Here is a 26470-nt window from a genome sequence, read left to right as displayed (position 1 = left end):
CTGTCCCATCCGCAGGCACCACCCTCACAGCTCCCATTGGCTGCAGTTCCCAGCCAATGGGAGCTGCAGGGGCGGCGCTTGGGGTAGGGGCAGCATGGAGAGCAGAGCCCCCGGCTGCCCCTATGTGTAGGAGCCGTAGGGGGGCATGCCGCTGCTTCTGGGAGCCACGTGGAGTGGCCCCCAATACTGCTCCCTGCCTGGAGTGCCAGAGGGGGGCAAGCTCCAGACCCCGCTCCCCAGCGGGAGCCCGAGGGCCGGCTTAAAATGGCTGGTGGGCCGGATCTGGCCCCCGGGCCGTAGTTTGCCCACCCCTGGGATAAACTCTCCAAGGTTTGGACAGAGGTTGCTGTGTCCCGGTGGAGCATGAGGGTGATGGGGGAAGGAGGGAATCCCTCGGACTCAGCCCATCGCTTGCAAATAAAACAGAAGCTAAAACACCACATTTCACTGTCCCTGCTCCCACTTTTGTGGGATTCTGTTTAATTCTGGCCCATAAGGGAGAAAATGTACAAACCCTAAATGCTTTTCAGCACGGCCTGGAGTAATGTGAGACTATTTGGGAATGAGAGAATCTACCCCCAGACACAGGTGCCAGACCAAGGGGTGCTGCAGCATCCCCTGGCTTGAAGTGATTTCCATCTTATCCAGGATTTACAGTTTGGTTCAGTGGCTCTCAGCGCCCCCACTATGCAAACTGTCCCAGCGTCCCCAGAGGGGGAACTCAGTGACTAACAGTCACTCTGCTAATGGTGAGGATCAGAATGAATTAGATGCTCAGGCTCAGTCTAGGGTAGGATGAGTGGGGGAGGGTCAGAGGAGATGAGCTGGCTGATCCCGACCGTGTTTCCTACCACAGACAGACCCTCGGCGGCTGATGCTGCGGAGGCAGAGGTGGGATCTCCAGGCCTCCCACGAAAGGCCCTGTGGCAGTGGTTCTCAACCTGCGGCCCGTGGGCTGTATGCGGCCCAATCAGCACACAGCTCCAGCCCATATGACATCCTCAGGGCCATACAGGTAGTATTGGATGCGGCCCATATAATGCATTATGGGCCGCATATGCAGCCCACAATGGTAAATAGGTTGAGAACCCGCTGCAGTCTGTGGGAATCAGCCCCTCTCAGTGGTGCTGGCTGAATACAGAGGGGGCAGGGAGAAGGGGCAGAGGGGGTGAGTGATGAGGCAGCACCTCTCTACTCCTGTGCTCTCCCTCGCCTCTTATCCCAGGATCCCCAAACACTCGATAGCCCTTTCCTCACCTGTGGCCCATCAGCTCAGCAGCCAGGGCTGCAGCCGGGAGGAGGGGCTGATGGGGGCTTCTCCTCCTCTGCCTGGGGTTTGCTGAGACCAGGCAGAGCCAGAAGGTCACTGACCAGCTGGTGCTCGGCTGATGCTGGATCCTCACCCCAGCGATGGGCAGCTGGAACCTTGGCAGCCAAATGCCCCTGCTGTGTGTGGGAACGAGGAAATGGGTTTGTCACCATGGCCGGCCCCAGTCAGGGCACTGAGAGAATTTCCCTGCTGTGTGGAGGCGTCTCTGATGTCCAACATGGCATTAGCTCCGCTTGAAGTTGAGTGGAGTTGACAATGCTTGATTCTGTGGGAGCACCAACTGAAGATTCCCCCACATTCAAGTTCTCTCTCTTCTGTGGATCGCTGATGGGTAATAATGTGTGAGCTCGGACTGAATCTTTTCCTGCAGTCGAGGTATTTCTAGAGTCGCTCCCTCTTGTGTGAATTCTCCGGTGTTTAGTAAGGTTCGAGCTGTTATTGAAACTTTTCTCACATTCCAGGCATTTATGGGGCTTCTCTCCAGTGTGGATTATCTGATGTGTAATAAGGGCTGATCTGCGACTAAAAGATTTCCCGCAGTCCAAGCATTTATGGGGTTTCTCTCCCGTATGGATTCTCTGATGTGTAACAAGGGCTGATCTCACTTTGAAACTTTTCCCACAGTCAAGGCACTCATGGGGTCTCTCTCCCGAGTGGGATCTCTGATGTGTAACAAGATTTGACCTCTGAATGAAACATTTCCCACACTCAAGACATTTATAGGGTTTCTCTCCTGTGTGCATTCTGCCATGTATAATAAGAGATGATCTCTGACTAAAGCTTTTCCCACACTCAAGACATATGTAGGGTTTCTCTCCTGTGTGCATTCTCCCATGTTTAATAAGGGATGAACTCTGACTGAAGCTCTTCCCACAGTCCAAACATTTATGGGATTTCTTTCCTGTGTGGATTGCCTGATGCGTAATAAGGGTTGATCTCACAGTGAAACTTTTCCCGCAATTGAGACATTTAAAGGGTTTCTCTCCCGTATGCATTCTCTGATGAGTAATAAGGGCTGGTCTCTGACTAAAACTTTTCCCGCAGTCCAAGCACTTATGGGGTTTCTCTCCTGTATGGATTCTCTGATGTGTAATCAGGGCTGACCTCACAGTAAAACTTTTCTCACAGTACAGGCACTTGTAGGGTCTCTCTCCCGTGTGGGTTCTCTGATGCGTAATAAGGTTTATGTTCTGATTGAAACATTTCCCACACTCAAGACATTTATATGGCCGCTCTCCCGTGTGGATTTTCACATGTTTCATAAGGGATGATCTCTGACTGAAGCTTTTCCCACAGTCCCAGCATTTATGGGGTTTCTCTCCTGTGTGGGTTCTCCGATGGGTAAGAAGGTTCGATTTCCGATTGAAGCTTTTCCCACAGTCGAGGCACTGATACAGTCTCTCTCCTGTGTGGATTCTCCGATGTTTAGTGAGGTTTGAGCTGTCACTGAAACTCTTCCCACAGTCCAAACATTTATGAAGTTTTTTTCCTGCATGGATTGTGTGATGCATAATAAGGGCTGATTTCACACTGAAACTTTTCCCGCATTTGAGACATTTGTACATTTTATCTGCCATATGGATTCTCTGATGTGTAATCAGGGCTGATCTCTGACTAAAACTTTTCCCACAATCCAAGCACTTATGGGGTTTCTCTCCCGTATGGATTCTCTGATGTGTAATCAGGGCTGATCGCTGACTAAACCTTTTGCCACATTTCATGCATTTATGAGGTTTCTCTCCAGTATGAATTCTCTGATGCGTAGTCAGGTTTGAGACCTGATTGAAACATTTCCCACACTCAAAGCATTTATAAGGCCTCTCTCCTGTGTGCTTTCTCCCATGTATAATAAGGGACGATTTCTGGCTGAAGCTTTTCCCACAGTCTAAGCACTTATGGGGTTTTTCGCCTGTGTGGATTCTCTGATGAGTGATAAGGTTCGATTTCTGATTAAAGCTTTTCTCACAGCTCAGACATTTATAGGGTTTTTCTTTCTTGGGATTTGTCTGTGGGGCTGTGGTTTCCTTGGGATTCTTGCATCCTACCCTACGTTCAATGGATTCCTCCTCTTTCTTTATTGGGTGGTTTCCCAACTGCCTCTCTGGCCTCTGCCGACTTCTCCAAGTTTTGCCCTGTTCCAAGGACTGGGAAAAATTCCCTTCGGTTCTTCTCCAAAAGTTCCCCTGCAGTTCCACTTGCTCGGGATCTTCCTGCTGTGAATTCTTCTCCTTGTTCTCACTCATCATCGCCTCATGAACTGCTGGGAGAGAGAGAATCCAGACAGGAGTCATTCCCTGTGCTGGGGAGAAAGGACAGAACAGGGAACAACACAGAGGGGAAAACACAACACAGTAACTAATGGGGAGACTGAGGGCTGGTCTACACTACACAGTTAGGTCGACATATGGCAGCTTACATGACCTAATTATGTCAGTGTACACACTACAGCCGTGTCCTGCCAGTGTAAGTGCCCTACTATACCAGCATAATAACTCCTCTTCCAGGAGAGGCATAGGGCTTATGTCCGTGTAGTGAGGGCGACACACTGTCTGTGTAGCCACTGCCTTCCTTACATGGGCTGTTGGCTGTCTTGTGAATTTCAGCTCTGCTGGAGCTGTGAAATTGACAAGAAAGCCAGACTCCTGGCTCCACAGCTGGGCTGCTGCCAGGTCTCCGCTCCAAGCTGGGCTACCACCTGGGCTTCTGGCTTGGGCTACTGCCCATGCTCTCTGCTCCCCACTAAGAGACCTGCTGCCCCCCGCGGTCCAGGCGCCATGTTCCCAGCTGGCAGCCCAGCTGCCCTCCAGCTCTTGGCTCCCCACCGAGAGCACAGCAGCCAACTGGACTCCGGGCACTGATCTCCCCACCGAAGGCGAGAAGCCCAAGGCGGCTTCCCCCGGTTCATGGCTCAGCTCCCCACACTGCCCCTCTTCAGACAGTGGAAGCGCTCTGGTGAAGACGCAAACCACCGACAGCAGGAGGGGAGCGTGGACATCAGCCACGGCAGTAATTACTGTGGTGGCTGTAAGTCAATCTAACATAGGTTGACTTAAGATTGTAGTGTAGACATGCCCTCGGAAATTGGACTCTGCCTCCACATCCCATCCAAATACTCCCAGGGAAGTAAAGTCGGGGAGTGAAGCGGGGAGGTCACTCGCTCCTGCCTGAAAGGGCTTAAAACAGCCCTGGAGAGGGCTGGGGCAGGGGGAAAAGCTGGGCTGATTGGGAAGCAGCCACAGCTGGGGCCACGCACCAAACAGACCTAGCTGGCCCTATAAAGGCAGGGAAGTCGGGCGCAGGAACAAAATGTCTCTCTCTGCTTTCAGAGAGAGAGGGGGCCTGGCTGCTGGGAAGCTCAGGGTGCCTAGAGTGAGGCAGGGTTGGGGAAAGGCCAGAGGGGCTGGGGAACTCCAGGCTGGCAACTCCCCAGGCTGCAGGGCCTTGTCCAAGGCCCCATAGAGGCACTGGTTTGCAGAGAAGGGCAGCAGGTCCAGACCCAACCTTGCCTATGATGAGTGGCTGACACTGCAGTCTGCCCCAGGGTGCAGGGGTGAGTTGGTGACTGGCAGTAGCCTATGTCTGAGGTGAGGTTAGGTGGGGATAGAGGGGTGGGAGTTCCCTAGGGAGGGGAGACCCTGAGACTGAGGGGTGTATGGCAGGGGGCAGCACCCCAGATAACGGGGCACCAGAGTCCAAGGAGGGACACGGGGGCCAAGCAGCAGTGGGACACTGGCCTGTAGAGGGCGCTCCAAGGCTGGCAGAGCTAATTCCTGGGAGAGACCAGCAGGAGGCACTGTGGGGTGAGTCTGCACAGGGTTACATTAACTGTAAGGTGATTCCTCACTGTCAGGTCTGAGGCCTTTTTCTGCAGCCACATTAGGACAGCAGAAGCCATGAGACAAGAAGCAAAAAGTCACATTCCCTCTAAATTGTATCAAAACAATGAAATATCGGCTGCTAAGAAGGAGATCCTGTCCTAATAGCACCCACCACCACCAGATAAAGGAACAGGCCTTCAGATGTTTAAAGAAAACTTCGTTGGACAGCATCCTGTCTGGCAAGGAATCACTTATCAACAGTTGTGATCGTGAAATCCCTCCTTCTTTACTGTTTTGTCTTTATGGTCCCTGCTTCGCTATTGTTTATCTGTATCGTCTCTGTCTGGTTCTTTGCTTGTTTCTGTCTGATTGTAGTGGGGCAGCTGCCCTGCTCCTGGAGAACAGGGGTTAAAAGCAGCAAAGCTAGGCTGATGGGGGAAGCAGCCACAGCTGGGGCCATGCCAATCAGGGCCCAGCGAGCCCTGATAAAGGGGCTATGGGGCCAGGAGACAGAGGAGTCTCTCTAGCTGTGGAGAGAGAAGGACCTGGCTGCCTGGGAGCTCAGGGTACCGGGAGCAGAGCACTGCTGGGGAAAGGCAAGAGGAGCTGGGGATCTCCAGCCTGGCAACTCCCCACGCTGAGGCCTTGCTAAAGGCCAAAGCAGGTACTGGGGCTACAGAGGTGCAGCCTGGGGATTGGCAGAGGCAGCTGGTCCTAAACACTTGCCGATGCTGAGTGGCCATTACAGACTGGTCTGCCCCAGTGAGCGGGGGCTAGAGGATGACTGGCAGTAGCCAGAGGCAAGGTGGGGTTAGAGGATTGGGGGTTCCCCTGGGAAGGGAGACCCAGAGTGTGGGGGCACTGCTGGGGCAGAACCCCGAGGTAAAGGGGCACTGGGGTCTGGGAGGGACATGGGGCCTAAGGCAGGCGAGCCACTAGCCAGCAGAGGGCGCTCTGTATGCTGGAAAAGAGCTAATTCCCAGATGACCAGAAGGAGGCGGTGCACTGGTGAGTCTTCACCTTGCTACACTGATCCATAACTAATTATGCAAGGTTTAAATCAGCTCAGGTGGTGGGCTACGATAGAGTAAAGAATTGTTTTGCAATATGTTAGGCTTGGTCAAAGAACTATTTTGTAATACTTTAATAAAATGATAGCTTACGGTCAAGCTAAGCAGGACTCAAATGCCACTATATAAGCTGGGGTCCAAAAGGAAATTCCTTAGAACTAACTCCAGGACCCAGCCCGAGATCAGAGATGCCAGATCTCAACCCCCTGCCGACTATATCGTGCAGACGCTGGAGTCCCTGGACAAACCAATCATGACTGGCCACCAGGAAAAGTTCATCTGCCTTGTTGGGAGTGGTGAGCATTGTATGCTTAGCGTGTGTGTTCTGTCTTGGTAACTGTTAATAAATAGAGGTTAAGGATATTACTGTGTAAGGCTCTTTCACTGGTTAAAACGTCCTGTAAGCCCGCAGAAGATTATGCTCTGACCCCTAAGAACAGGGTGCGGGACAGGGTGCCTAAATTAATTGTGTTACTCCTTGAGTCCTAGGAACAGGGTAAAGGTGGGTGCCATAGAGTGTGCGGGTAACACTAAAGGATGGGTGGGAAGCCATAGGTGATATCTGCCATGATGAAGCGATACCAGAGGGCTACAGCCTGACTGGGTGGGGTGAGAAACAACCTGGAGAGCTCGCTAACAACACATCTTTGGGCATCCCAGCTTTTTCATTCACTTGCCAGATGGTGTGTGTGTGTGTCAGTTTCACTGATTCCTCACCTGTGCGGGTTCCTTTGTGGATGTCCCATTCCTTGGAGGTGTGGAGATCAGGGATCCACGGCTCTTCCCCGCGTTCCAGCCGGGTGATCAGCTCCGGTTTGGGAACGGGAAATCCTGCTCGTAAGGGGGGGAAATCAGGAAGATGAGGGTGTATCTCGAGTATTGACAGAGTATTTGGGCTGGTCTACACTGGGGGGGAGAGGAGGGATCGATCCAAGATACGCAACTTCAGCTACGCGAATAGCGTAGCTGAAGTCGAAGTATCTTGGATTGAACTACCTGGGGTCCACACAGCGCGGGATCGACTGCCGCGGCTCCCCCATCGACTGCGCTACCGCCGCTCGCTCTGGTGGAGTTCTGGAGTCGACGGTGAGCGCGTTCGGGGATTGATATATCACGTCTTAATGAGACATGATATATCGATCCTGGAAAAATCGATTGCTGATTGTTCTTTGTTGTCACAAAGAACATTCCCTGAGCTCAACCTGCCACCTGGTGAGCTGGGGGATTGTGGAATCCCAAAAGACGGGAACATGGCCACTGTACTTACACGGATGTAGAATCTGAACAGATGGGAACATGGCCACTGAGCCCCCAGGGAGAGGCAGATGTCTGTGGGGGGGAGGAGCTGTCACAGCCTCACTGGGGGCTTCCAGGATCTGTGTATTCTGGGGGACTGGCTGATGCAGACACAGCTCTGGTGTCAAATCCCTGCCTAGTTCTAAACCTCCAGAGCCCTCTGGCTGGAGCCAGTCCCAGCAATGGAGGATCACAGGGACTGAGTATAAAGAGACACCAGGTGGGTGACGTAATATCTTTTCGTGGGCCAACTTCAAAAGCATATCTTTCACTAACCGAAATTGGTCCAGTCAAAGGTACTGCCTCCCCCACCTTGTCTGTCCATCCTGGGATGAACAGGGCCATACCAGCACTATAAATTAGTGAGAAATAACAGACAGATCCATACACTGCTTCTGCCCCTTTGAAAGCTGGAGGGATGGGGATGAATCAGCAGGTTTATGACTCCCTGATCCCATTGGAGGGGGCATGGCGGGGTAGTCAACAGGTGGACCACAGGCCAAATCTGGACCATCAGACACTTTTGAATGGACCCCAAAATCTTTTTATTTACTTATTTATATTCTCTAGAGTCTGGACCTTGACTATACTTTCACCAAGAAATTTGGACCTTGACAAAAAAAATAGACTATCCTCATGGCAGGGAGATGAAAGTCTCTCACACTGCATGTGTAGACTCTGGAGTCCATTTCCCCTCTAATCTAACTGAGCAGGGAAGAACTGACCAGATTCAGACACGCAGACCCCACGGCTTCTAGTATCTGAGGGGACGGGAATCCCTTACCCAGCGAGGTCACTGTCTCATAGTTCTCCTGCATGACGTCCCTGTAGAGGGCTCTCTGAGTGGGGTCCAGCAGAGCCCCCTGCCCCTGAGTGAAATACACAGCCACATCCTCGAAGGTCACCGGCATCTGAAACAACAAGAGTTCCCCACTCAGCACCTGCTGCCCCAGCCACAATCTCACTATTTACCGGGGAGGAGGCCCAGAGTAGCAGAATCCCATCTCCTCCCCCCCGGCACCCTGCTCAGAGCAGCCAGGAGGCTTCAGGGGGTGGGGAGAAAGGTGAGAGCGCCTTGTTCCCCCAGCAGACGGGGCAGGGCAGGGTCTTCTCGTTTACCACACGCCTGCCAGCCACAGGCTGATGCAGGAAGCAGAGCTCTGAGCCGGGGACAGGAATCCCAACAGCTTCCCTTCGTATTTCACAGCAGTCTCTGGCCAGTGGGGTCAGGCTCCAGCACTGGGAGTCTGGTCAGTTTTCCCAGCCCTGCCTAGGGGGGTGTTTCCTGTTTGAGAAATGGGGGAATTCCTCTCCCTCCCTCCAGCTCCCTGCCCTGCCAATGGGCTTGCTCAGACAATCAGGCCCAGGTTGACCATGTCCCAGCAGGTTTGTCACACCCTCCCTACTTCCCCCGGTGTGTTGCCTGCCCCTCCCTCTCTACCACACCCTGTCCTGCAGCACCCTGAAAATCTCCTACCTGAGCTGGCTCCATCACAGCCATTTCCCTTCCCTGTCCTCTGGAAGACAGGAGGATCTGGAGCAAAATGTGGATGTGATTCCTCAGCCTGTCAGGGCAAGAGAGGAGGTTTCAGAGGGGGCTTGAATCCATTTCACACCTTGATTCCCTGCAGGCTCTCTCCCTGCAGACAGATGCTCTAGAACAGGGGGTTCTCACAACAGATCTTTTGGTGGCCTCAGAGTATGGCCATCAAATCTTGCTGGTGGCCACTCTGACAAATTTTCCTAAAATACTTATTTGTTTTTCCTAAAGTTAATTATGAGGGTTGTTGATTGATCGCAGTTAACTCATGTGATTAACTCAAAAAAATTAATCGCTATTAAAAATAATTAATTGAGATTAATCAGTTTTAATTGCACTGTTAAACAAGAGATTACCAATTGAAATGAATGAAATATTAAATGTTCTACATTTTAAAATATATTGATTTCAATTACAACACAGAATACAAAGTGTACAGTGCTCACTTTATATTTTTTATTACAAATATTTGCACTGTAAAAATGATTAAGAAAAGAAACAGTATCTTTCAATTCACCAATCCACAAGTACTGTAGTGAAATCTCTCTATTGTGAAAGTATAACTTAAAAATGTAGGTTTTTGGTGACATAACTGCACTCAAAAACAAAACAATGCAAAACTTTAGAGCCTATAAGTCCACTCAGTCCTACTTCTTGTTGAGCCAATTGCTCTGACAAACAAGTTTGTTTACATTTACAGGAAATAATGCTGCCTGCTTCTTGTTCATCTCACCTGAAGGTGAGAACAGGCATTCGCATGGCAGTTTTGTAGCTGGCATTGCAAGGTATTTACATGTCAGATATTTTTTCACATCTTGGCTCATAGAGCTGAGAAGCGATAGTCATATGTCCCTCATGATTCAGCCACCAATCCAGAGGACATGCTTCTATGCTGATGACACTCGTTTAAAAAATAATAATAATAATAATGCATTAATTAAATTTGTGACTGAACTCCTTGGGGGAGAATTGTATGTATCTGACTATTTTATCCACATTCTGCCATATATATTTCATGTTATAGCAGTCTCAGATGATGACTCAGCACATGTTGTTCATTTTAAGAACACTTTCGCTGCAGATCTGACAAAATGCAAAGAAGGTACCAATGTGAGATTTCTAAAGATAGCTACAGCACTCGACCCAAGGTTAAAGAATTTGAAGTGCCTTCCAGAATCTGAGAAAGACGGGGTGTGGAGCAAGCTTTCAGAAGTCTTAAAAGAGCAGCACTCTGACATGGAAACTACAGAATCAGAACCTCCAAAAAAAGAGAATCAACCGTCTGCTGGTGGCATCTGACTCAGATAATGAAAATGTGTCTGTCAGCACTGCTTTCGATTGTTATCGAGCAGAACCCATCATCAGCATGGACACATGTCCTCTGGAATGATGGCTGAAGCATGAAGGGACATATGAATCTTTAGCGCATCTGGCATGTAAATATCTTGCGATGCCAGATAGACCAGTGCCATGCGAACACCTGTTCTCACTTTCAGGTGACGTGAACAAGAAGCAGGCAGCATTATCTCCAGCAAATGTAAACAAACTTGTTTGTCTGAGCGATTGGCTGAACAAGAAATAGGACTGAGTGGACTTGTAGGCTTTAAAGTTTTACATTGTTTTATTTTTGAATGCAGTTATTTTTTGTACATAATTCTACATTTGTAAGTTCAATTTTCATGATAAAGACATTGCACTACATTACTTGTATTAGATCTGAAAAATACTTTCTTTTGTATAACAGTGCAAATAATTGTAATAAAAGAATAAAGTGAACACTGTACACTTTGTATTGTTATAATTGAAATAAATATATTTTAAGATGTAGAAAACATCCAAAAATATTTAAATAAAGGGTATTCTATTTTCATTTAACAGTGCAATTAATTGCATTTTTTTTAATCACTTGACAGCTCTAATAAATATGCACATATCCCTGACCAAATCCTTGTAATTTACTGATGTAGAGCTTTTTTTTTTTTCTTCCCTTTTCTTTTTTCCAGATGCACTAGAAAAAATAATCATAGGACTGGAAGGGACCTTGAGAGGTCATTTAGTCCAGTCCACTGCACTCATGGCAGGACTAAGTATTATCTAATCCAGTCCTGACATGTGTTCGTTTAACCTGATCTTAAAAACCTCTAATGACGGCGATTCCACAACCTCCCTTGGCAATTTATTCCATTGCTTAACCACCCTGACAGTTAGGAAGTTTTTCGTAACGTTCAACCTAAACTTCCCTTGCTGCAATTTAAGCCCATTGCTTCTTGTCAGTTAAGAAGAACAACTTCCCCCCTCCTCCTTGTAACAAACTTTTACACTCTTGAAAATGGTTATGTCCCCTCTCAGTCTTCTCTTTTCCAGACTAAACAAACCCAGTTTTTTTGTTTTTTTTTTTTTTCCCTCAAATCTTCCCTCAGAGGTCATGTTTTCTAGACCTTTAATAATTTTTGTTGCTCTTCTCTGGACTTTCTCCAATCTGTCCACCTCTTCCCTGAAATGTGGCACCCAGAACTGCACACAATACTCCAGTTGAGACTTAGAATCATAGAATATGAGGGTTGGAAGGGACCTCAGGAGGTCATCTAGTCCAACCCCCTGCTCAAAGCAGGACCAATTCCCAACTAAATCATCCCAGCAAGGGCTTTGTCAAGCCTGACCTTAAAAACCTCTAAGGAAGGAGATTCCACCTCCCTAGGTTACCCATTCCAGTGCTTCACCACCCTCCTAGTGAAAAAGTTTTTCCTAATATCCAACCTAAACCTCCCCCACTGCAACTTGGGACCATTACTCCTTGTTCTGTTGTCTGCTACCACTGAGAACAGTCTAGATCCATCCTCTTTGGAACCCCCTTTCATGTAGTTGAAAGCAGCTATCAAATCCCCCCTCATTCTTCTCTTCTGCAGACTAAACAATCCCAGTTCCCTCAGCCTCTCCTCATAAGTCATGTGCTCCAGCCCCCTAATCATTTTTGTTGCCCTCTGCTGGACTCTTTCCAATTTTTCCACATCCTTCTTGTAGTGTGGGGCCCAAAACTGGACACAGTACTCTAGATGAGGCCTCACTAATGTCGAATAGAGGGGAATGATCACGTCCCTCAATCTGCTGGCAATGCCCCTACTTGTACAGCCCAAAATGCCGTTAGCCTTCTTGGCAACAAGGGCACACTGTCGACTCATATCCAGCTTCTTCTCCACTGTAACCCTTAGGTCCTTTTCTGCAGAACTGCTTCCTAGCCATTCAGTCCCTAGTCTGTAACAGTGCATGGGATTCTTCCGTCCTAAGTGCAGGACTATGCACTTGTCCTTGTTGAACCTCATCAGATTTCTTTTGGCCCAATCCTCTAATTTGTCTAGGTCCCTCTGTATCCTATCCCTACCCTCCAGCGTATCTACCACTCCTCCCAGTTTAATGTCATCTGCAAACTTGCAGAGAGTGCAGTCCACTCCACCCTCCAGATCATTAATGAAGATATTGAACAAAAACAGCCCCAGGACTGACCCTTGGGGCACTCCGCTTGAAACCGGCTGCCAACTAGACATGGAGCCATTGATCACTACCCGTTGAGCCCGACAAACTAGCCAGCTTTCTATCCACCTTATAGTCCGTTCATCCAGCCCATACTTCTTTAACTTGCCGGCAAGAGTATTGTGGGAGACTGTCTCAAAAGCTTTGCTAAAGTCAAGGAATAACACATCCACTGCTTTCCCCTCATCCACAGACCCAGTTATCTCCTCATAGAAGGCAATTAGGTTAGTCAGGCATGACTTGCCCTTGGTGAATCCATGCTGACTGTTCCTGATCACTTTCCTCTCCTCTAAGTGCTTCAGAATTGATTCCTTGAGGACCTGCTCCATGATTTTTCCAGGGACTGAGGTGAAGCTGACTGGCCTGTAGTTCCCCGGATCCTCCTCCTTCCCTTTTTTAAAGATGGGCACTACATTAACCTTTTTCCAGTCATCCGGGACCTCCCCCAATCGCCATGAGTTTTCAAAAATAATGGCCAATGGCTCTGCAATCACATCTGCCAACTCCTTTAGCGCCCTCGTCCAGTTTTTCTAAATAGTCCCGAACCACTTCTTTCTCCACAGAGGCCTGGTCACCTCCTCCCCATGCTGTGCTGCCCAGTGCAGCAGTCTGGGAGCTGACCTTGTGCGTGAAGACAGAGGCAAAAAAAATCATTGAGTACATTAGCTTTTTCCACATCCTCTGTCACTAGGTTGCCTCCCTCATTCAGTAAGGGGCCCACACTTTCCTTGACTTTCTTCTTGTTGCTAACATACCTGAAGAAATCCTTCTTGTTACTCTTAACATCCCTTGCTAGCTGCAACTCCAAGTGTGATTTGGCCTTCCTGATTTCACTCCTGCATGCCTGAACAATATTTTTATACTCCTCCCTGGTCATTTGTCCAATCTTCCACTTCTTGTAAGCTTCTTTTTTGTGTTTAAGATCAGCAAGGATTTAACTGTTAAGCCAAGCTGGTCGCCTGCCATATTTGCTATCTTTCTACACATTGGGATGGTTTGTTCCTTAATCAGTGCGGAGTAGAGCAGAAGAATAACTTCTCATGTCTTGCTAATGTACAGTTGTATTTTAGTGCTCCTGGCCCTTGCTGCCTCCCCTGCCTGGATCTCCCCTGACCACCACTGCCTCTCCCAGCCCTCCACCACCCCACATGGCTCCCAATCACCTCCTGGGCCCCACTGCTTCCCCCCCGAATTCCCTTCTGCAGCCTCACACCCCTGGCTCACCCCACTGCTTGCCTCTTGACCATAGTGACCAGTAAAGCCAGCCCTGATGAAGCCCCACCACCCTGGAGGACTGAAGGGGCCCCATGGCTGGAACTGGGGGGGTGCAGGATGGCTGAAGCCCACCACCCTGGAGGACTGAAGCCCAGAACCCCACAACTGAAGCTGGGGTAGAGGGGCTGAAGCCTGGAGCCAGAGCCCTAAGGCTGAATGGGGTGACGGGGGTTAAGTCCGCCCCTAGAGCCCCACAGCTGAAGCTCTCCCCTGGAGCCCTTGGGCACTGCAGGGAGGTGCCACTGCTTTGCCCCCTCCCCCATTTCTGCCCAGGAGTCTGTTGTGGCTGCATTGAGAAACGGCTGCACTAGACTCTGCCAGGCTGGGGAATACACTCAGGCTACGTCCACCCTACAAGGGCTACAGCGGCACAGCTACTGCGCTGCAGGAACGCGGCTACAGCTCCGTAGCATGGATGCGTCCTACAGCAGCGGCAGGGGTTTGTCCATCCGATAATCCACCTCTCCAATCGGCAGTAGCGCGTTCGGTGGAAGAATTCTCCCGTCCGTCAAGCTGCGTCCACAATGGGGGTCAGGTCAACTTAGACTCATAGACTTTAAGGTCAGAAGGGACCATTATGATCATCTGGTCTGACCCCCTGCATGCTGCAGGCCACAAAGCCGTCCCTACCCTTTCCCTTGACTCTGCTGTTGAAGTCCCCAAATCCTGTGGCTTAGTGACTTCAATTGGCAGAGAACCCTCCTGCTTAACTATGGCGCTCGGGGCTCAAAACTTTGCCTAGCCCTGAGTGATGCAGTGGATGGATGACTGTTAACTGTAGACCAGGTCTTACAACACCGACCCAGCCTCTCCCAGCAGGCTCCACCCACCAACACTTTTAAACCCTCCAGCAACAGAGCTGGCACAGTTCAGGGCAACTGCTCCTGTATTTCCGCTCAGGGGTCCAGCAAGAGCACCGACTGAGCAGCTCCCCTTTGATTGGGGACCAAGTCTTCCCTAGGCCATGTCTACACTAGCACTTATGTAGGAAAAACTTTTGTCACTCAGGGGTGTGAAAAAAGCTCTCCTGCTGGCACAGCAACTGCCGCTCATAGAGTTGGTTTTATTATGCAGACGGGAGAGCTCTCTGCTGTCGGCATAACGTGGCCACACGAGCGCTCTCAGAGCAGCACAGCTGTATCGGCACAGCTGTGCTGCTGTAAGCTTGTAAGTGAAGCCATGGCCCTAGGAAATCCATCGCACTCGTATTGTTCCCAAAAGGCCTTTGAAATCCCTAATATCTCCAGAGATTCCACCCGAAGGACTCCCATACAACCACCCAGTAGCCCACAAGCAGTAGCATTTTCAATACAATGGACTCCCACAATACATGCACTTAATTCAATAAGGATTAGAATCATAGAACCATTGGGTTAGAAGGGACCATAAGGATCATCTACTCTACCCCCCTGCCAAGATGCAGGATTTGTTGGATCTAAGCCACCCAAGGCAGAGGGCTCTCCAGCCTCCTTTGGAAAACCACTGGTGAAGGAGCTTCCACGACCTCCTGAGGTGTCTCTTCCATTGTCTTACTGAGTTTTGTCCTGAGATTTAATGTAAATCTGCTATGCTGTAGTTTGATCCCATTGCCTCCTGTCCTGCCCTCTGTGACGAGAGAGAAACTTTTCTCCAGACACCAGCCTCCTCTTCTCCCTTAGCAATAACCAGAGCCCTTGAGTCTGATGGCAACACCTAACGAATGAGCTGCCCTGGACTCCCCCTGCAGCCCCCAGGGACAGGCAGGCAGAGGCTGATCTCATTGGCCCATCCGCACTCACCCCCTGCCAAAGCCAGCAGTGACTCCGGTCTGACACCGGTGTGGGTGAGATCTGAATCCATGGCACGGGGAAGCTGCCATTGTATCTCTCACCATCCCAATCCCTTTTCACTGGCCTCTCTCTCCCTTCCCCAGCCCGCCTCCTCTTGCTCTCACATTACCCCTCCAGCCCCCTCTCCCCATATCCCCCCTTTTCCTTCACTAGATCCCACCACCCAGATTTCCCTCTATTCCAGCCCTGTGTCCTGTGGGCTCCACAGTTCTCCCCAGTACACTGACTCTTCTGCTTTGCCTCATCCTCCATGCAGCAGTCACCCCTGCCCCCAGGCCATCCTGCCCCCTGCATCTGCATCTTCAGCCTCTGTGCTCGTCACACATCCCTGTTCACCTGTAAATCCCCTCTTGCACACACACCCCCGCCCCTCTTCAGACATCTTCTGGCTCCCACCCCCCTCTATCCCTCCAGGTGTGGCTGTCCCAGCCCTCCCCATGGCGCGGGCTGGCTCCCCCGCCCCGCACATGCTGGGAGCTGGCGGCAGCTTTCCTGGGCCCAGGGCAGGGAATCACAGCCAGCTCCGCTGGGAGCAGCCTGGGGCCAAACCTCCCCATGCAACCCAGGTGTGACGGGGGGGGCACCGCTCCTTGGGGGGACGGATGGGAGGCTCTCTCTTACCTTCCCTCCAAGCAGTGCCCGCCCTGGGAGCAGGGGGCAGGTTTCCCCTTAAGTGATGTCCTGGGCAGGCTGGGGTGTCCGGACTGATAAGTCTCTTGGGGAGCAGCGGGAATATTCCTCTCCCATCTGCAGACAGGACTCTGGGGTTGCCAGCAGCAGCTGCTGACGCTCTGGATCTTGCAAGAAGCGGGGATCCCACAGTGGTAGGCTCCCTGCTGTGAAATTAAGCAGGGGCTGGGCTCACAGCTAGCCCCACCCCACTGTCAGCCGGGCGACAGGCTCACAGCTGGAGCCACCACCCTTCACCCCAGGGTGACAACGGAAGCTGTGACACCCCCTCTCCCCCCCAACCCCCACGCTGGGCTCAATTTCACAGCAAGGAGCCTACAGCTCCAGCTGTGAGTCCCCTGCTGCTCTGAGCCAGGATGTCAATTTCATTCCGGATAGGCTCTCTGCTGTGAAACTGAGCCCTGGGGTCACAGCTTGGGCTCTCACCCCAGAGCCCTGTGCAGCTGTCAGTGCCCCACATCAGTCGGTGCAAACACTCCTGGCAAGCACGCGCTCCGCTAGCAGGAGGGCAGCGTGGACACCAACAGCCCACTCAATTACAGGAGGGACTATAGGTCAACCTAAATTAAGTCGCCCTAATTTTGCAGTGTAGACAAGCCCTTACTGCAGAGACTCCGATGCCGGGACCCAGTGATCACTCCCACACCAGCTTTTTCTAGGTCCCAGCGATAAACCCCTCAGGGACCCCATGTCCCCTGGGCGCAGGCAGCTTCTCTCAGCATTAAGGGGTCATCGTACAAAGAAAGGAGATGTACCAGGCCTGGGGAGGCAGGAGAAGGGGGATTTCTATCAAGACTCAGGATTATTCCAGAGAGTCCACGATATAAACAGAGACGGGGGGTGTTGGGGTCCTAGAGAGGCTACCCAGAGCCTGGAGCTGCAGAGGACGCCTTTCGCAGTGACACTGACTCCGGGTGTGATTCGCTCTGGGAAGCAATTGGCACAGGGAACTGTTGGTCGGGGACGGTCTCTTGTCTCCACACCACACTCACTGGCTACCAGCCCTGGGCCGGAGCTTCCAGGTCTGCTTCCCTCACTTGGGTCATGGAGCTGTGCCAGGCCACCAGGCTTGGTGGGTTCATCTGCTCCTAAAAATAACCGACCAAGGGGCCATGTCCACTCCTGCAGGGCTCTCTGCCGCCCCTTTCCTGGCCAGTGTAACTGCCGCCGGTACAATTTGCTACTGGGTAGCAGCTACTGACACCTAGCTGTTCTCTTTTGCTGCCCTTTCACCATTTTGCTGCCTCTGCCTTTCCCCAACCTCTGATCCAGGGGTAGCAAGCAGTGATGGAGGGAGAGTGTATTCTCCTCACAATCTGCTACCTCTCACCTTTCCTCATCCTCTACTTTTCTGCATCTCCTGGTCCCAGGACAGCAAAGAATGGAGGATGGGGGTTTGCCTGTCACACTCTGCTTGCTTTCCCCAGCCTCCTGTCCAGAGGTAGGAACTTGTAATGGAGGGGACACGCCTGTCACAATTTGCTATCACAGTGAAATCACTATTTTAAATTTGGGCACAAAGAAAGATGTTTTGGTAATCCAGAAAAGCATTGCCCAGAGTTAAACCTCAGGGCTATTGTCTGTAAAACCCGGAACAAAGGTGGTGTTATTTATTAGTCTCTTTCCACTGTAGATCCTTGGGCGGCGGGTAAAATAGCCCAAGGGAGGGGGGCTAAGCTTCCCCAGCTAGGCCATGGCCCCGCCCATGAGTCACCCTGAGGCCCCGCTCCTACATCCTGCTCTTCCCCTATGGCCCCACCCACACTGTTCCTCCTCCCCCCTTGCTCTGCTTCTTCCCCAAAGCCAGCAGGGGCTAAGGCGGGCTGGCCGGTGCCTGGCGGCTCAGGACTCCGGCTGAGGCAGGCAGGCTGGGGCTCAGGCCGGCCGGGTGGGCTGAGGCTTGGGACGGGTGGGGTGGGCAGGCCGGTGCTTGGGCCAGACAGCAGTCTGGGATTCGGGCCAGCTGGCAGCCCAGGACTCAGCCAGGCTGGGGTGGGCGGGCCGGGGCTCCTCCAGCTGCAGTAGGGGGCTCAGGGCTCCGGCGGGTGAGGAGGAGATGGCCTCAGGCAGAAGGGGCAGGGCCGGGGGCTCCACTCCCTGAATGTGGGGTTCAGATGCTACTATGTGTACATCAAGCTGCACGGTTTCTACAGTAAACAAACATTTAATGCACACAAAACACTGAGTATACCGCCAAACCCGATAAACAGTATTTAAAATACTTACAAACACCTTTTGAGTGCAAGGAATTAGGCAGAAAATCTACCACTGTCCCTTCTACAGACTTATCCCCCATTGCCACAGTTACGCATCCTGAACAAGTTTCCGACACAACATGTGCACTGCTGCACTTCGGCACACACGGGTGGGTGTCAATAAAGTGCACCATGGTCCAGGAGGGAAAAAAGAAAATACAGGGAACCTACCTCCCTGCTCTCTGATCCTATTTCAGAGACATTTTCTCAGCCCTTTTCCTCACTGCTAAAACTCAAGTGCTCTCTCCTCACTGTATTTTTACCTCAGAATAATCCTGTACTTTAGTTACTCCATGGTAAAAAAACAACCCTAAACAATAAAAACTAAACCCACCCTTTTTAGCAGTGAGGAAAAGGCCGGGGGGCTGGACTCACGATGGGATGGAGGCATCGGGATGCTGAGCATTGTAAGGACTAGCTTTTAGGCCCCTAGCAAGTCACAGGAACAATCCTGTGATCCCCAGAGCGGAGTTAGGTGTCTAGGCTCCCTGTACAGAGAATGCAGAGAGGCAGGCGTCTGAGAATGGGATCCACAAAGGCGAGGAGCCACCTCAGCCTGCCCATGGGAGATGCTGACCCAAGACCCATCTTGGCTCTCACAGACTTTGGCGCCTAACTCTCAGTGGCAGGAAGGCACCTAGCCCTGCCTAGCGCTCCCCGAATGGGAGCCCAGCTCCTGGAGTCAGGTAGCTCAGGCCCCTAAGCTGTTTCTTGAGCTAGGTAGGCGCCTAATTCCACCCAAAACAGCCAGAGAAGGAGGCAGCGGTGGTGGTACCCACCTTCTATCTTTCAGCACTCACCTGGGATGTGGGAGACCCCTGTTCAAACCCGCTTTCCTCCTCTGCTTGCGGGGGGCATTGAACCTGGGTCTCCTACATCCCAGCCCACTTAGACATCCGCAGAGTGGTTCCCATTCATGGATCCCTAGGCAGCCCACGAGCCTTCCTGCGACTGATCTGGGATTCTTTTAAACACTAAAACTTTGGGAGGGGAGAGGATATCTGAAATATTGCCCAGAATCAGGTCTCCTATAGCAGCTCCATGCCTCTGGGCCTTGGGATGCAGCTGTGTGAGAACCCAGCCCTGGGAGCGGGTGCTGAGGTGTAGCATCTCTCAGGGGGGGGGGGAGCCCCTTGACCCCTCAACATCCTTTTTTGCAACCACTGCAGATTGCTCACCCCCATTGCTGTCACTTTTAACTCCTCTGCCCTTACTTATCCTGGGGTTTCCCCACTGATACTGCCTGGCCGGGCCTTAGCCACATTCTTAACCCTGGTACCTAACTACCCCGTCTCTGATTTTCCCCACCTCCTTCCCCTACCTCCAGCGCCTTGACCCTCCTGCACATCAGTTTGGCCCCTGCACGGATTGTCCCCACATTGGACTCCTCTGCCCGCTCTTATCCCTAGGGCCAGCAGAGCCCCTGGGCCTCCCAGGTCAGTGAGCGGCACCTTCACACGAGCAAAGCAGTAGATGGTGGGGGCAGCCCCCGTGTGACTGCCCCAGCCCCCAGCACGGCCCGGGCTGGCTCCCCCCGCCCCGCACACACCGGGAGCTGGCGGCAGCTTTCCCGGGCCCCGGGCGGGAATCGCAGCCAGCTCCGCTGGGAGAAGCCTGGGGCCAAACCTCCCCCTGCAGCCCGGGGGGGCGGGTCTCTCTCACCTTCCCTCCGAGCGGGGCCCCCTGGGGCAGGGGCCGGGCCGGGAAGGGGCCTGGCCGGGCTGGGGGCTCTGCCCTGGGAGAGGCTCCTGGGGAGCAGCGGGAAGGGCCCTGCTGGAGATTCCCCTCTCCCGGCTGCAGCCCGGGCTCCGGGCTCCCAGCACCAGCCGCCGGGGCTCGGGGATCTCGCTGGAGTCTGGGACCAGAGTCACCGCAGCGGCCGCGAGTCACTTCCTGCTGCTGGGACCCAGGGAGCCCGGCCATTGTTCCCACCCAGCTGCTCCTGGGTCCTAGCGATAAACCCATCGCGCTGCAGGGCGCTTCTCCCCGCATTAAGGGGGCGTCGTGCACAGAGGCCAACGTACCCGGGGGAGGCGCCCAGATCCCGAGAAAGGGGGTTTCTGTGCAGATTTGGGATTGCTCCAGCGTGTCCCCAGTATCCAGGGTCATACGGGGGTGACGGGCAGCCGGGGACACTGTGTTTGATCCGCTCTGGTAACAGACTGGCACAGGGAGCAGGTGGTCAGAGCTGATCTCTTGTCTGCACCCTCACGTGGTTCATGTTGTTGTCAGAGCTTTGCCACCAGGTTCCTGGAAGTATTTGTAGGGCTGGATTAACCCATCCCTGGATTCTAGGCCAAACCCCCTTGTGTGTCCCCCACACCCACCAAGGATTGCCTCTGCCCTTCTCCCAACTGGCTCCCCCATGTGGGCACTGACTGCAGCTCCCTCTCACACACCTGCATGTCACCAGCAAACTACAGCTGGTCTGGTTCAGGGACTGGTGCTCTGCCCACTTGTGCCCTGGCGCACGTGGATCACAGCAAAACTCACTCCATTTTGGCCCTGGCCCCCACCAGGTGTCAACAGCACTCAGATTTGGCCTGATGCCCCCTCTCCCAAAATGGGGGTCAGGCCTGAGACAATCGTGAGTGGGCACTGTGCCACCTATCACTGGATACCCACAAAAATCCCCAGTGAGCAGTTCCCCAAGGACTAGTGTACTGCTCTGACCCTGAGAGCATTCCAGTGCCAAAGGGCCAGGGGCTTCCTGGGAGCTGGAAGTGAGTTTCAGCTGGCTTCACCAACCCAGCTCACTGGTGCCATAATCTGTATCTAAAAGGTGTCATGGAAACTAATATGATCAGTCATATGCTTGCGTGAGATACGTATGGGCCATACACAAAGAATTAGAAACACAGGCTGGAAAATGTTCTTAAAATGTGTTTGTCGGGCAAGGCTTATGTCACTCCTTCCCTAAACAAAGGAATGTGGTTCTTCCATTTGCTGGAACCTGTCTCCAATGTAAATGGAGCAAGGACAATGAAATTACATTTACACCAAGGGCAGACAAAGCCAGCAGGTGAACCAAAGTGGAAGCTGCCACCAGGGCCGGCCCACAACATTTTGGCACCTGAGGCGGGGAGCTCAAATAACACACCCATGCCCCCTCACTTGGGCCAAAACTTTGAAAGGTCTCAATTCTGCCTTCTTCCTATTCTACTCCTCTCAAGTACTCTCAGGTACTGCTCTGCTACCTACCCCAATAAAGGAGAACTAACAACTTAAAATGCCTTGTTCAAAAATTTTAAGTAACACTTAACTTTCAAACACCCGAACAACAAATTTAACTTTTCTTGTCTGCATAGTAAACACTGGCATTTTTATCTGTTTGAATAATCAAAGTGGTGCTTTCTGTGCCTTCTTGGTTGCAAAGATTTGAACTGCTTCTTGAAGGTCCACAGTCTGGGCAGGTTCATGCTCTATTGAGATGGTTGCAAAGCCAACCAGCCTCTCCTGTGTCATTGTGGAGTGTAGATGTGTTTTTATTAACTTCAGCTTGGAGAAGCTGCGTTCTCCACTGGCAACTATTACAGGAAGTGTTAGAAGTATGAGCAGAGCAACAAAAGCATTTGGAAAGAGGGTGGTCATCTTATTTGTGCACATATATTCCAGAACAGCCTTTGGAGTTGATCCTGCTGGAATGTATCTTGAAAGGGCTTTCAGTTCATCACCTAAATCACTTGCATCAATATCACGCATGTCATCATGTGTCAACACTGTCTCTAGTGCCCTGCATTGCTGGTGTAGGTCTTCTTCAGGTATAGTGAGGAGTTTTGGAATATCATACAACATCCCAAATATACTGCTGTGTTCCTTGCGCTGCATGAAACGTTCTTCAACTGACTGTATTGCACAATCTAGCACCTGGTTAAAGAATTCAACTTTGAATTGTTTGGGGTCTCTTATAGGATTATCCTGTACCTCGTGATCAAAATGTCTTCTTCTTCGGTGACTCTTGTATTCTTGAATGGGTGGGAAAATAGCTTCAGTGTGAAGTTCCTCTGCCAACTTCTGTGCACTCTTCAGAACATTTTGAAATCCCTCATCTGACCGGTAAGACTGTGGGTATGATTGCTTTGTCCAGTTGTTCCATTGCTCCAGATATATCAAGGTCAACACCTTGGAGTCTCTTGCTTACAACATTTATTTCAAACAGTATGTCATGCCACAACATTAAGCCACACAGAAATTTGAAGTTATGTATGTTTCTGGTGATTCCATTTCCCTCTGCCACTGTTCTCCCACAAACAGTTCCTGTCATAGCATTATCCTCCATAATGGCAACTATGGCATTGTCTATCTTCCCAATTTGGAAGCTTTATCACCTCCACTCGATTTTCCCATCGTGTGGCACTCAGTGGTTTCAGTGTCAGAGGGGATGTTCCCAGATGTTGCTTCAAAATTTGCCATCGATGAGTTGATGCAGAGAAAAATACATAGATGCTTTGAATTACATTAAAAAATTCAGCAGCCTCACTAGAAGCTGAGGCTGCATCACTGACCACCAAGTTCAATGGATGAGAACTGCATGGGACAAAAAAAGCTCGAGGGTTTAACTCTCGGATCCATGTCTGCACTCCTCTGTTCTTTCCTTTCATGTTGGCACCATTATCGTAGCCCTGACCTCTCATGTCAGCTATCGCAATTCCCATATCTTCCAGCTTTTTAAGAAGCACATTTGTCATACCAGCTCCTGTAATACGGTATCATCAATGTCAATAAATTCTAGAAAATGCTCTCTGACAGTCACCATTGCAGGGACATTTTCACTGGGTCATGTTCTTGTTACAAAACGCACCATTAAAGTCATTGTTACGTATGTCTGATGTCAGGTGTGCAGTTCAGAATAACAGAGTAATATCTTGCTGACTTCAGATCTGCCACAATCTCCTGTTTGACTTTTGTTGCCAGAATCTGTATGATCTCATTTTGAATTGTTTTTCCAAGGTAGTGGTGTGTGTACATTTCTTGGGTGGTGACTCTTCTTAGATGCTCCTGGAGTACAGCATCAAACTCAGCCATCAGCTCTACAATTTTAAGGAAGTTTCCATTGTTTGACACATACAGCTGATCTGAAGTGCCACGCAGTGCTAAGTTTTGGGTAGCAAGCATTCTCACAATGGCAATGAGCCTTTTCAGAACATTTTGCCAGTAAAGAGACTCTGATGCAATCTTCTCTTGATGCTGATCATCTATGGTGGGCCTTTAACCTTAGTCTCATCTCAAGCTCTTTCCACCTATGGAATGCTGTCTGGTGATTTGCTGCCTTCTCATGGCATGCCAGATTTCTAGCCAGATTTTTCCAGTCCTTTGTTCCTATAGAACCCAATGTGGCTGGAACATTAGACTGGAAGAGTTTGCAACAAAAACAACATGCAGCATTCTGGGTGTTTGAGTACATAAGCCATGGCCTCTTCATTTTGTCACCATTGGGGATTTCACGCCAGTAATGTGTTGGATGGAAACTTCTATTTTCATTGTCTTTGGGGAACATGAAGTTTTTCACTTGCTGTGGCCCATGCAGTACAAGGAAGTCTCTCAGGCTACTGCTCAAGTGGGTCCACAGTCCTGGATCATCTAGACTTAAGGAACTAAACTCAGCAGCAGCTGTTTCTTGCGCCTGCACCACACTCTTCTCTGAGCTACACTTTTCTTCAGGAATGTGCATGGTTACATCCATTTGAGATGGAGATATGGATGCTGCAGTAGCTGTCAGGTCACCTGCACTCTGACTAACTGGAAGATCAGGCATCTCCTCACCACTCACATCCTCACTGGGGCCGGAAGGCTCACCATGAACATTTGTGTCTGTGTATCTCAGGAGAGCGCCTTCCTTCTTAGATAGAAAAGCTTCCTTTGCTTTCTTTCTTTTTCCGAATGCTGCCCCAGAGGGGCGTTTTCTTCTTTCACTCATGACTGCTGTTCTGTGCCAGCTATAGTGGCTCTCAACACTCAATTGAAGGGGACAAATAAGCAGGCTGGTAGCAGGGCCTGAGTGAGGGAAGATATCAGGGTCTTAAGGGCCTAACTGGCTCCTACTACTTCACTTGACTGCCTGTTCTCCTCAAGTGGGTTCAGGGAAGCAGCAGGAAACAGGAAGCTCCCTGAGAAGCTGGTGTTAATCAGCCAGACTCCTGAGGGTGCTAGAGAGGTACATAAGAGGCTCCTCCTCCTCTCTCTCCCTGCAGCTCCTGCTGCTTTCTGTTATTCCCTCTCACCTTTTCTCCTGCCTGCTTGTTATGTCTCTTGTGCCCTCCTTCCTCCAGCACAGCACTCCACCATCGCTGTGCATCTAGAGCAGAGACAATACATATGCACCAGCAGCAGACACAATTTTCTACACTCTGGGTCCTAGTGGCGCCCCTCCCACAGTCTGGCACCTGAGTATGCCGACTCAGTTCACCTCATGGTAAGGCCAGCCCTGGATGCCACTTCCCACTCTCAATGGGAGATAGAAGCGAGGTAATTAAACTTTAGAGACTATAACCAGGACACAAAGTCACCTTGGCATCCATTACTGGGCAGATACCATAAGGCCGAGCTCCGGTACATCTGAGAAAAGTGGAACCTTCCAGCCAAGAGCGCTGAAAGTCCCGACACTGAATCTAGGCAAGAAACCTGCTTAGACCAAGACGGTAACTTGCTGCAGTTAAATGTATGTTTCAAAGCATGTTTTGTCTGTAGCCTTTCGTTTTGCTTTCACTCTTACTAGACATTCCTTAATCCTTGGTTCCATGGGAATAAACTTATTTTTAGTTTTACAACAAACTATCTCGGTGCTGCAGATCACAGTGAAGGGCAAGTCCTCAGCTAACCTAACAGGGTGGAGCTGTGCCCTGTCTCTTTAAGAGAGCAGCAAAGTTACTGAAGTTCTGCGAGTGCTACGCTCAGGAGGATCTGACACTACAGGGCAGCCGGCTTTGGGGAGACTCAGGTTTGGGGGGCGAGTTGGGGTGACTCAGCAAAGAGGAACCAAAGCTGATGGAAGCCAGTGACAGGCCCTGGTGCTGTCAGGGCTGCCCGGGGGGGCAAGTGGGGCAATTTGCCCCAGGCCCCATAGGGGCCCCCACGAGAATGTCGGAGGCTCCCCGCCCCCCCGCCTCCACCTTCCCCCATCCCCTGGTGCCTCAGCGTGCCGCGTCCAGTGGTGTGGCTCAGGTGGGGCTTGAGATCCTCCTGCTCGGAGCCGCGGGTAAGGGGGGTGGGGCTGCGAGCTCCAGCAGGCCGAGCAGCAGGAGCTCCTGGACGCAGCTCGCTCAGGCTCCGGGAGAGGGGGGAGGCGGCATGGTAAGCCCCTCTGAGCCGCGCATCCCCTGACCCCCAGCTCTGAGCCCAGCCCCTCTGAGCCAGGCATCCCCGGCCCCCCTCCAGCCCTGACCCCCAGCTCTGAGCCCAGCCCCTCTGAGCCGGGCATCCCCTGACCCCATCCCCCGCCACCCTGACCCCCAGCTCTGAGCCCAGTCCCTCTGAGCCAGGCACCCCCCCCGACCCCATCCCCCCACAGCCCTGACCCCCAGCTCCGAGCCCAGCCCCTCTGAGCCAGGCACCCCCGACCCCCCTCCAGCCCTGACCCCCAGCTCCGAGCCCAGCTGCTCTGAACTAGTCACCCCTTGACCCCCCCCCAGGCCTGAACCCCAGCCCCTCTGAGCTGAGCACCCCCCGACCCCATCCCCCGCCGCCCTGACCCCCAGCTCTGAGCCCAGTCCCTCTGAGCCGGGCACCCCCCGACCCCATCCCAACACAGCCCTGACCCCCAGCTCCGAGCCCAGCCCCTCTGAGCTGGGCACCCCCCAACCCAGAGCCCAGCTCCCCACCCAGCTCTGGGCAACAGTAGCG

General features: G+C 51.7%; 1 protein-coding gene across 1 annotated transcript in view; it reads right to left on the bottom strand.

Annotated features, from left to right (window-relative positions):
* Nucleotides 1–442: 442 nt before the first annotated feature.
* Nucleotides 443–26470, bottom strand: part of LOC128847362 (zinc finger protein 850-like) — a 34310-nt gene continuing 8282 nt past the window's right edge. Inside the window, exons 6-11 of the mRNA XM_054046752.1 lie at nt 20294–20515; nt 16308–16553; nt 8992–9079; nt 8299–8425; nt 6936–7049; nt 443–3629 (exon numbers count right to left, since the gene is read on the bottom strand). Coding sequence (XP_053902727.1) covers nt 1495–3629; nt 6936–7049; nt 8299–8425; nt 8992–9079; nt 16308–16553; nt 20294–20515 — 2932 coding nt within the window. The 3' untranslated portion in view covers nt 443–1494. The remainder of the gene's footprint in view (nt 3630–6935; nt 7050–8298; nt 8426–8991; nt 9080–16307; nt 16554–20293; nt 20516–26470) is intronic.

Source organism: Malaclemys terrapin, chromosome 13 (genome assembly GCF_027887155.1).
Source record: "Malaclemys terrapin pileata isolate rMalTer1 chromosome 13, rMalTer1.hap1, whole genome shotgun sequence".
NCBI classification, from domain to species: domain Eukaryota; kingdom Metazoa; phylum Chordata; order Testudines; family Emydidae; genus Malaclemys; species Malaclemys terrapin.
This window is presented reverse-complemented; position numbering and strand designations above follow the sequence as displayed.